General features: G+C 46.8%; 1 protein-coding gene across 1 annotated transcript; it reads right to left on the bottom strand.

Moving 5' to 3' along the window:
* Positions 1–3,270: 3,270 nt before the first annotated feature.
* NDUFB4 (NADH:ubiquinone oxidoreductase subunit B4) lies at positions 3,271–5,615 on the bottom strand. The gene is made up of 3 exons (XM_063148401.1): positions 5,380–5,615; positions 4,986–5,132; positions 3,271–3,435 (listed from the first exon to the last, which is right to left on the bottom strand). The coding sequence occupies exons 1-3, from the start codon at positions 5,578–5,580 to the stop codon at positions 3,370–3,372; spliced, it is 414 nt and encodes a 137-aa protein (XP_063004471.1). The 5' UTR covers positions 5,581–5,615; the 3' UTR covers positions 3,271–3,369.
* Positions 5,616–10,962: the final 5,347 nt, after the last annotated feature.

Genomic DNA, 10,962 nt, shown 5'->3' with positions numbered 1-10,962 from the left:
TGAAAATACAACCCCGTGTGAGATGCTAGGGAGTGACAAAGCATTGTATGCTGTCTGTATGGGAAGAACTTTATAAACAGGGCTGAAGGCTCTACCAGGCCTAAGCCCACTATCAGAGCAAGCCACTTCAACCTGTTCATCCATGGAGGGCTGCCAAGGAAAGACTTGGTTGTCAGAGAAGTAGACCACAAATCATGAAGGTTGGAGAACCCAAAGCACTTCACTGCTAAGTGAGGGAAAGTTTCTATTCCACACTCTGGCCATCCTGCAGTATCGACTTGTTTGTCAGCACTTGACACATTCTCTCCCTAGTTCTGTGCTAATCTACAGCATAGCAAATGTGAAACGGCTTCTCTGGCCAGTCCAAGCATTTGTTCCTGGGAAGGTATCTGGAAAAAAGCTCAACTGCCACCATGGGGGACCTCAACATTGATTGGAGTATGCAAGCCTCACCCCCAGCTGGTGAATTCCATAGGGTGGAGGGAGCAAGCAAAGCCCCAAGTAGAGCAGGAACCAGGAGCACAGCCAGGCACCCCACACTTCAGGCCTGTACTTTAGCACATACCCACATGGAAGTTTCTAAACTTGGTGCCACCACATTTTGATTTCTTACTTTCCCAGAGAAGCAATTTTCCCAAAGAGAAGGAAATGTAGACCTGCAACACACAGTTATCAGTCAGTTACATCCATCATCAATTTTGGATCTGCACCAGGTCCTTGGGGAAAAAAAAAGGCATCAGCTTTGAGCAAAGTATTATAAAATCTACACAGAGATGTTTAGTCTAAAATAGCCAATTCAGAAAAGGACATTTGGGAGAATCAATTTGCCTGAGAAGCTGATTTAATCAGACTGATCCAGGGATAAATAAGGTCTAAATGTTTCACAGGCAGAGGGGAAGAGCTTGTTTTCTGTTTGGGACCTTAATTATCATCCAGTGACCTACAGGCTTGGATTTCTCTCATACAGACACATCACCAAAGCATATATGGGTGCTAACACATCAGTCAAGGGTAAAATTCCACAAGGCACATTCACTTTCCTACCTCCACCCTAGATATCTGAAGGGAAACTTCTCTTTCCTTCCTCACTGCACCCAGCACCACTGCCCCAAACATCAACCCCACCTCTAGCAGCATGGCATGTCGTTCCTAGCAAGAAAACAGCTTGGAGAGCTCTGGAAAAAACAAGAGAAAAGTAGGGCAGCCTTTCCCCAAGCACCATACTCAGATCTGCAGGGATCAGAGACACAGGGCTGGAAAGGAAAGGGCTGTGGCAGGTGCCACGAGCATCAATCCAATGCTGCCCTAAAAGACCAGAGGCGCTGTGCTCATCCACAGCCCATCCTGAAGCATTTGCTCGGCTGGCTGAAACAAATACAGCTGCAAGGGAGAATTTACATGTGTGGCAACTCAAGTTCCAATTAGCTGAGGAAATGGGTCCTGGGAGATCAAATTAGTTTGTGGCAGCAAGAATAGCTAATTTAGCATGCTCAGACAAGCAATTATTTCTTTCCTTAAATACCACTCTCTCCATGCACTGATGCCTCTCTGCACTGGTCCACAGCCTTATCTTGTAATATCATTTGTGACAGTCTTTTAGGAGCTATTCTGCAGAGAATAATTCAGGTTTGCTTTAGTTAAACTAGCAGAAGAAGCTGCAGAAACTGGTGCAAAAGGGTTGCTGGAAGCACATATGGGATTGCAAAACCTAGCACTGACTAGCCGAGTTTCTGTACAAAGCATTAGTGCCAAGCTCCACACAGCCTGAATGTTTCAGGGCCCACACAAGAAGAGCTGCAACAGGAAACACTTTAAAAATTTTTTTAAAAAACAAGAAAAAAACCCCAAACAAAAAAAGCAAAAAACAACCAAAAAACCAACCAAACAAAAAAACCAAAACACAAAAGAACCAAAAAACACAAACAAGCAAGCAAACAAACAAACAAGCAAGCAGACAAACAAAAATCCAAGCAACAAAACCACCATCAAAAAGAACCCACAGAGTGAGAGTGATTTTATTGTGAGGGTGACTGAGCATGAGCACAGGTTGCTCAGGAAGTTATGGAGTCTTCATCTCTAGAGACACTCAAAAGCCACCTGTACGTATGTGGTCCTGGACACCCCACTTTGGATGGCCCTACTGGAGCAGAGGGCAGGACCCAGATGAGCTCCAGACACCCCTTCCAACCTCAGCCACTTTGTGATTATATGGAAAAGCTCATCAACTCACTCTGCTGGAGAGTGACTGCAAATGGCCCACATTTACATCTTCATCATGCAGGAAAAGAAAGGATGCAGCAGACCTGGTTTTGCTGACTTCACACTGGCTGCTTTCCCAGCAGGCAAAGGGAATTTTTCAACTTCTGTATCAGACTGAGCTTCTGGCATGAAGCTCAGTGCCTGGGAAGAAACCAGTCCCTGAAGAATGAGGGTTGCTTGGAACATGATGGCACCTACAGGCCATGTAAAAATTCAAGTATGCATCAAAAATATTTTCTTTGCACTCATACCTCAGTACACTGGCAGCAACAATTCCAGAGTTCTCTATACCAGTTGATCTGGGCAGGAAAAGCTTTTGTTCTTATAAGAATAAACAGAAAAGGTGTCTTTGCAGGCATAAGATCCAGTTATACTTGGTGGATTTTTCTTTGAACATAGCCCTCTTACAGGGGGACTAGTACTCTCCTGTACTACAAGATGGTCAGTGTCAAAGTAAAAATCCTCATCTTACAGTTCTTGTCTCCCATTCACAGGAACCACAGAATTAGTGGAAATTCTGGTTACATACAGCATGACAACATTGAGCTCACTATTTCCAAATCTGGTACTAATAAAAAATAGAAGTTTATTGCAATAAACAAACACATGGTTTAGGCTTGTAGTTCATTAGGGAAAAGAAAAATTAACTCAACTTATTGAGAGCAGTCAGGCAGACTCCTAAGTTCTTAAAAATGTATCATACAACTTGCCTATTATCCAGTTAGGACAAACTACACAGCCAAAGTGACACCAAAAAGAAACACCTGTAAGGCAAGCAGTAGTTCCTTTAGGAAACTGCTTTGGTCTTGCTTAGCATTTTAGCCTGCTACTAATTTTAAACTTCACCCTTCCTGGACAACAGCAACTTCCATGGTTTAAAAAGATCCTCTGTATGTACACCAAAAGAGTACAGTGGCTGAGTTCCAGACACGCTCTCTGTATCCATCTGGTTTAGGCATAAAGATCCTACATTTGTGCACTTCCCATTATTTTTAAAGATGCAAGACAACCCACAAGCAATTAAGATTTATTCTTGTGACAGAGAAATGTCATCACATAGTGCATCTTATTTTATTTCTCTCCCAAGAACATCAGTGCAATTCCAGGGACTTAGAAGAATATACTGATCGGCGATGGCTTGAGTTTCCCTTCCTGGATACGCTTCTCTTTACGATCCTGTGGAAGAGAGAGAATATTTATCATTATCCTACCAGAGAGGAACTTCCAATCAGCCTGGGATAACAGAAGAGCAGTTCTAGTATTTCAGCACAGGCTACATGAAGGCAGCACCATATAGGATTTTAAGGGTGTTTTCCACCCTAAATGATTCTGTGGGCACAAGCTGTTTAAGAGTAAAAGATAACAAGGCACTTAGCTCCACCCACTAAAGACCTGCTCAGACTGGCCCCACATCTAGGTACTCTCGCAGGCCAGCAGAGACCAATTCCTGTAAGGCATTTTTCACCAAACTAGTTGTGTCTCATCATTGGTACCTGAGTTTCTATCTCCTCCTTCTGACTGAATAACCCAGCTTAGAGATCTCATTATGGAGAAACTTCTTAATAACTTGCCTAAAAGTGCCTGGGCTCACTTCCTACCCATTTGTACCCCACTCTGCAGTCATGTACCTTTCTGGCAGGTACCATTACAGTACACAGGCACTGCAGATAATGGCCAGATTCCTGCTGCTGGATAAAACCAGATTTACTTAAAACCTGGTAATTTACCTCTTGCCTTCCCAGACACACAGCAAACATTCCTCAGAGAAGAGACTATGACTACCGTGCCTTATGTATTACCAGGAAAACAAGAAGAATCCCCAAACATCACTAAAGGAACCACAATAAAGGAAAGTGAATTATCCTGGACTTCAGCATGGCAAAATACTTAAGTCTCAAGAACACTTATATCAAGATGCTCAGCATGTTTCCTAAAACCCAAATTTCCAATTCACTCAGGCAAACAATATTCCCTACAAATATTCTGTTAATTCATGTTAGTGCTTCATGGTTTACTATTTGATCTAAAATGTTACTTCTGTGCAAAAGAGGGAAATAAAAGTGGTTTACAACAGCCACAAATTCTCTACTAAAAACAGCCACTGTCTGCCTGTTAGCATTTTTTATGTATAACTGAGTTTTTTTCATAATGATCTACCATTGCTTAGATTCTGACACTCATAGTTTAGGAGTTAAGAATTGAAGCAAGATAAACCTTCCAAATTATTAGAGTGTCCAGCTGAGATCAGACACTGCAATTGGCATAATTATTCCTCCCATTTTGCTTCACTAAATTAGAGAAATGGTCAAGCAACTGCACAGAGATATCGCTAGGTCTGCCATCCATAAGCTTCCTGTGTATTTTGAGTTCAAAATGCATAGTTAATGCATGTCAACTGCTGAAAATAAGAGTAATTTAGGATTAATTGTCACTCAGTGCTCCAGAGAGCTTTGTGACTGCAAAATAGCCTAATCAGGCAACCTGTGACTGGCCATAGTCCCAAGGTACAATAAACGGCGCTCAGAAAAACAAGACTCTGCAACCAGTAACAGGCTCTGAGACCGCAGGCTCGCTAGGAAGGAAGCCTTCCTTCCCTCACTACTTCAATGTATTAATCATTCTTAGGGGCATGAGGATCCCACAGAATGAGACTCCCAAGCAGATGTACATTTTACAACCTGGTGTTTGTGGTGTTCGCTGACGTTCAGCGTTCTCTGCCGACTTACCCTGTCAGCTTTTAAGACAAAGATCCAGAAGAGGAGGGGGCCTAAGCCATAAACAGCTCCGAGAAAGGACGTCCTGGGTGTCGGGCGGAATGTCGGGTAGACGTTCTGCGACTTCGCATAGGCCCAGCGGATCAAGGCGGGATTTTCCTGGGGTGCAAAGACAACAGCGGTGAGGCCGCGGGGCTCCGCACTGGCCCCTCCACCCGGGCACCGAGGCCGAGGCACAGCGGGAAGGGCACCAAGGTCACGGGGAGGGCGGCAGCGTCCCGCCGCCAGGCCCCGGCCCCGGCCCCAGCACGGCCGGAGGAGCGGGCCCCGCTCCGGGACCCGCCGGGTGAGGCGGGCGAGCCCCGCGCTGCCCCCGCCGCCCCTCGGCCCCTCCGTCCCCACTCACGATGACGGCGGGCGGGCTGGGGTTGTTGAGCTGCAGCAGGTACTGCCGCTTGAGCCGGGAGCGGATCGCCAGGCGCTCGGCCTCGGCGCGGAGCTTCTCCGGCGATGTGTCGAAGGTGGCGGGGTCGAGCTCGGCGGGCAGCGAGACGTAGCGATTCGGCCTGTAGAGCTTGGCCGCCGATGGAGGCGGTGCCCACGCCATCTTGGAGAGCCGGCCGTGCCGGCCGTGGGGGCGGTGCCGGCCCTGCCCCGCCCCGCCCGCTGCGGGAGCGGCCGCCTCCCCTCACGGAGCCGGAGCCGGGAATGGTTTGGGCTGCAGGCATGTTAAAGTTCGTCCTCTTCCAACGCCGCTGCCGTGGGCAGGGACAACGTCCACTAGACCAGGTTAACAGAGCCCCATCCAGCCTGATGGGGCATCCACAGCTTCTCTGGGGAACCTGTGCCAGTGCCTTACCACACTCAGGGTAGAGGATTTTTTCTGTAATGTCTAACCGAAACCTACTCTTTTGATTTGAATCCATTTCCTCACCTCCTGTCACTACATTCTCTTGCAAATAATCTTTCCCCATCTTTACTGTGAGCTCCCTTCCAGGTACTGGAAGACCACACTTAGGTCACCTCAAAGCCTTCTCTTTCCCAGGCTGAACAACCCCAGTTCTCTCAGCCTTTCCTCATGGGAGAGGTGCTCCATCCCTCTGATCATCTTGTTGGCCTCCTCTGGACTCGCTCCAGCAGGTCCACGTCCTTCCTGTGCTGGGCCCCAGAGCTGGATGCAGTGTTCCAGGAGGATTTCGCAGAGCACAGGGACAGAATCCCCTCCCTTGTCCTTAGGATGCAGCCCAGGACAGGTTTGGCCTTCTGGGCTGTGAGTGCCCGTGGCCAGAGCATGTCCAGCCTCTCACTCAGCAGCACCCCTGGTCACAGCTGCTCTCGATCTGTTCACCCCCCATCCTGTGTTGATACCAAAGTTGTTCTGACCCAGGTGCAGCACTTGGTCTTGTTAAACCTCATGAGATTCCCAGGTACCCACTTCTCCAGCCTGTCTTGGCCGTACCCGGCCTCACCTGCTGTGGCTCAGGGCATGTCAGGGGAGGGTTTTGTTCTCACAATAACAACAGTCCCAGCAGGTAAATTTTTCCTGTCCCCTGCAATTAAAATGGCCTTCAGGATGGGTTACAGGTCAGGAGTGTTGACCTCTTTGAGTCTGCTGGGACAAGGGGGTGCCATTGCTGTGGGGATGTTTACTGCCCTTTTGAACAGTATTTCTATGTTTTAGAAAGTGTAGTTAATGTATGTCAAACTGCTGAAAATAAATCTCTTAAAATTACAGGATCATGAAATCACAGAATATTCTGTGTTGGAAGTGACCCACAAGGATGAGTCCAACTTAGCCCTGCACAGATTCATCCCCAAGAGTCACACCCTGTGCCTGAGGGCATTGTCCAAACACTTATTGAACTCTGTCAGGCTGGGTGCTGTGACCACTTCCCTGGGGAGCCTGTTCCAGTGCCCAGCCACCCTCTGGGGGAAGAACCTTTTCCTAATATCCAACCTAAACCTCCCCGTGGTCGACTTTAGGCCATTCCCTCAGGTCCTGTCATTGTTCACCAGAGAGAAGAGATCAGTGCCTGCCCCTCCACCTCCCCTCACAAGGAAGGATGGCAATTAATTTACACTCTCGGTGCTACAGAGAGCTTTGTTATAGCTATACTTGAACATTAATTAATTTTTGAACTGAATAAAAAATCCCAACATTGGAACAGTATTCCATGTTGCACAAGAGATATGTTGCAGGCAGACTGGTATTTGCAAATCTCACCGTTTCTGGCTTTCAGCTTCAAATTGTCCCTTTGATTCTTTAACCAAGGCTGAGCTGACTGGACAAGCTGCCAGGTAACCTCCAGGATTCTCAAGAGGTGACTCACTACCTTGACAGACACTACTGACATGTTCAGGATTCACCCTCTGCTTGGTGAACACTGGGCAAAGAAAACAGGGGTTTGACCTTGCACTGCTTTTGGCCAGTGTGAAGGCCAATGGCATCCTGGCCTGGATCAGCAATGGTGGGGCCAGCAGGAGCAGGGCAGGGATTGTCCCCCTGTGCTCGGCACTGGTGAGGCCACACCTCGAGTGCTGTGCCCAGTTCTGGGGCCCTCTGTACAAGAAGGACGCTGAGGTGCTGGAGAGTGCCCAGAGAAGGGCAACAGAGCTGGGGAAGGGTCTGGAGCACAAGTCCTGTGAGGAGCAGCTGGGGTTGTTTAGCCTGGAGAAAAGGAGGCTCAGGGGAGACCTTATTGCTCTCAGTAACTGTGTGAAAGGAGGTTGTGGCCAGATGTGGAGTTGGTCTCTGGTCCCATACAGCAAGTGACTGGACAAGGGAAAATGGCCTCAGGTTGTGCCAGGGAAGGTTTAGATTGGATATTAAGAAAAATTTTTTCACCAAAAGGATTATCCAGCACTGGAACAGGCTGCTGCTCCAGGAAGTAGTGAACCTTCTCCATAGATATTCAAAAGATGTGGCATGTGGGGACACTGTCTAGTGATGGACTTGGCAGTGCTGGGTTAATCATTGGACCTGATGATCTTAGAGTTATTTTACAACCTTAATGATTCTTCAGCTTTGTCTTAAAGAGGTTTTTATCTTGTTGGTATTAAGAACTTTGGTTTCCAGTGATGTAAAAACAATGCAAGTTGCCTTTCTGGAAACAAAGTAGCAAATAAACAAGTTTACTGTCGTGTTTTCTTCTTCTAGTCTACAAAACAGTGATAGTTATGCTGATTGGGACCCAGTAAGTTGCTGTGCAGAGGTAGTTATGGCCTGATTTGCTCTGTGCTAACTGCAGACTCAGGTAACGTTGGATAAGGGATTACAATTTCCTCCTAAGCATACACAAAATAATACTGCTGACTTTATTTAAGATACTGTGTTTTGGCACTGCAATAATAGAGCACAAGCTCTTCCTCACATCCTACAATTTCACTCTTTTTTCCTAAGCACTTAGAAAATAAATGACCTCCTTTTGGTCCGAACAGCTAATTAGGAGTTGTGACTTGCTTTCAGCAGGATGAAATACAAGTTGGATGTTTCTGCAGTTTGTGTACCTTGAGCATCCCCACCATAACACACAGCATTAGGTGCATTTCCCTCTCTCAAGTACAAGCCTATAGGCATCTCAGAAATCTCTCCAGCTTTTGCACCCCCATTTTCTTCACAAGCATGTGTCTGAAAATCCAAGTGAAAACCAAGCTGCTTCATTCACAGCCAGCTCCCAGGGAAGTACCTAATATGCCTTGTTCCTTTTTCTCCCAGGGCTTTCAGCTTGGGTCAGTGGCTCCTAAAGCATGGAAAAATATGCTCCCTTTACTTCCCATTTTGTGACCATTGGATTTAGTGAGCTCAGTGTCTCCAGCTCCATGATTTGTGTCTCTCTTCGTAACCAGTATGTAGAGAGCTGCTTTAGCAGCACAGTACCTATACCAGCAGCACTGCCATGTGGCACTCCTGTGGTACTTTCATCTCTGAGTGTTCCCAAGGACTTGGCAGCCTGTGCCTCCCAGCCCCTGCATGGCTTGCTGCTTTAAAAGCTGCTCCTCCCTGCTCTCTCTTATTTCTTAATAAAAGGACACGTGCAGCCTTGAAACAGATTGATTCCTGGCAGAAGCAGGAGTGCAATTGGATTAGCAAACTGGGAAGGGTTAGCTGCTCTGTGGGAAGTGGTGGGTTTTTTCCCTCTTTGCTGCATCACAGAGTGGAACAGAAGACTCCTGTTCCTGCAGCTCTCCCAAAGGACTTCCAAACAGCCAGATGTCTCTGCCCCAATCCACTGACTCCTGAGGCTGTCTGTAGTGGTGTGTGATGGCTCCTGTGGGCAGGAGCAGAGGTGGTCTCGTGGTGAAGTCACTTGGCAAAGGCAGCGGGTTCACCTCCAGCCCTGTTGCAGAATCTTTGTGATCCTATCAGTGCAGGTCCAAGCTGTGCCTCTCCCCAGAGCTCATAGCTGTGAGTGTGCATGCTTGGCATGCAAACAGTGCTGGGATTAATTCTACTGGGAGAAAAACAGAAGGTACAAAGCAACATTTCCATTAACAATGTAATGTACTGTATTAGAAAACCGAGCAGCCAGCTGCTATGCTGAAAACACCTTTGCATTTCATCTCTAGCTGCTAACTCATCCTCCTTCCAAAAGGATCAAAATCCTCACAGGAAGTCTTTTCTGAAAGATGGCACTTGTTTCATGGGGTAAGAAAATAACTAAATCCCTTCCTGAGAAAAATATTCTCTGACACAGAAGCTTGTGCATTGCAATTTGTTGTTTTCACTCTTCCAGGGGTGAATTTGTGCACTTTCTTTGTTTTGTAACAGCCATGTTTCTAACTTTAAACCACATCCTTCAGCAAAAGCCTGAGTCACCAATAGTCAGTGTCTCACCCTTGCATAAAGCAATGCAGGACAAAGACAAAAACACTGCAGACAAAGCACTTGACTGAAATCAGTGATTGTTTTTTCTCCTGCTGACAGGAACTGCTGCACCCTGGGAGAAATGCTGTGGTGACAAACTGTCCTCCTGTGCAGACCTCCTGCATCATCTGCTCCTCCTGGACCACCCTATGGCAGCTGCTGAACACAGCCTTGCTGCTGCTGCAAACCACCTCTGAAACAAAAGATTTTGCAAGAATGAACAAGACCCTTCTTGCCTCTGTTTTGTCAGCCAGATCTTGAAGCTCCTTTGACTCTTCTCCTGACTGCTAGTGTTGACCTAAGGCAAGCAGCAGGAATATAAAATAGGCTCCAGTAAGGGTGGGGCCAGTCTCAGTAGGGCAGCACAGGCTTGAGCTAGAATATGCTGGTCATAAAACCACACCCTCATGGGCTCACACACCAAAGCTTAACAGGTAAGACCCCAAGTGGTTTTTCTTCTTTTTAATTAGGACTGATGTTTATTGACTGTTCAAGGCTGGCAGTATTAAATGAAATTGACAATTCTCCTATGAAAATGCCTTTGAAGTTTACATCATCTGTTTTCTTTGCCATCAGCAGTAACCAAAATGGAAAGAACAGTCAAGAAAATTAATCTTTGTCCAGAACCCCATGGAGGGTTGGCCTTGACTGACTGCCAGACATCTACCCAGCTGCTTTCTCACTCCTCTCCTTGAAAAGGCTGGGGGAGAAAGTGACATAGAAAATCTCATGGTTTGATAAAAGTGCAGTTGTTAAGAAAAGCAAACACTGCACATGGAAGCAAAGTAAAAAGAGGAATTAATTCACTACAACCCATCAGCAGGCAGATGTCCAGCTGTTTTTTGGGAAGCAAGGCCTCAATAGGCATAGCAGTTGCTTGGGAAGACAGATGGCACCACCACAAACGTTCTCCCATCATTCTCCTTTCCTTCAACTTTTATTTCTAAGAAGGCCATCATATGGCATGGGATATCCCTTGGGTTATGTGAGTCAGCTGTCCTGGTTATTCCCCCTCCCAATCTCTTGCTCATCTCCAGCCTACAGACCTCCAAAGTTGTTGGTGGGCTGTTGGAGAGAAAGCCCTGGCACTGTGCTAGCACTGCCCAGCAATTCCCAAACCCATGT

Source organism: Melospiza melodia, chromosome 2 (genome assembly GCF_035770615.1).
Source record: "Melospiza melodia melodia isolate bMelMel2 chromosome 2, bMelMel2.pri, whole genome shotgun sequence".
NCBI classification, from domain to species: domain Eukaryota; kingdom Metazoa; phylum Chordata; class Aves; order Passeriformes; family Passerellidae; genus Melospiza; species Melospiza melodia.
Note: the sequence above shows the minus strand (reverse complement) of the source record. Positions and strands in the feature narration are given on the sequence as shown.

What these genes read in the sequence shown, in the direction of transcription:
- NDUFB4 (XM_063148401.1), bottom strand. Translation starts at nt 5,580, where the DNA reads ATGGCGTGGGCACCGCCTCCATCGGCGGCCAAGCTCTACAGGCCGAAT. An exon ending in CCAGCCCGCCCGCCGTCATC is followed by an intron (nt 5,133 to 5,379) that starts GTGAGTGGGGAC and finishes TTTGCACCCCAG; the next exon opens with GAAAATCCCGCCTTGATCCG. An exon ending in TTGTCTTAAAAGCTGACAGG is followed by an intron (nt 3,436 to 4,985) that starts GTAAGTCGGCAG and finishes TCTCTTCCACAG; the next exon opens with GATCGTAAAGAGAAGCGTAT.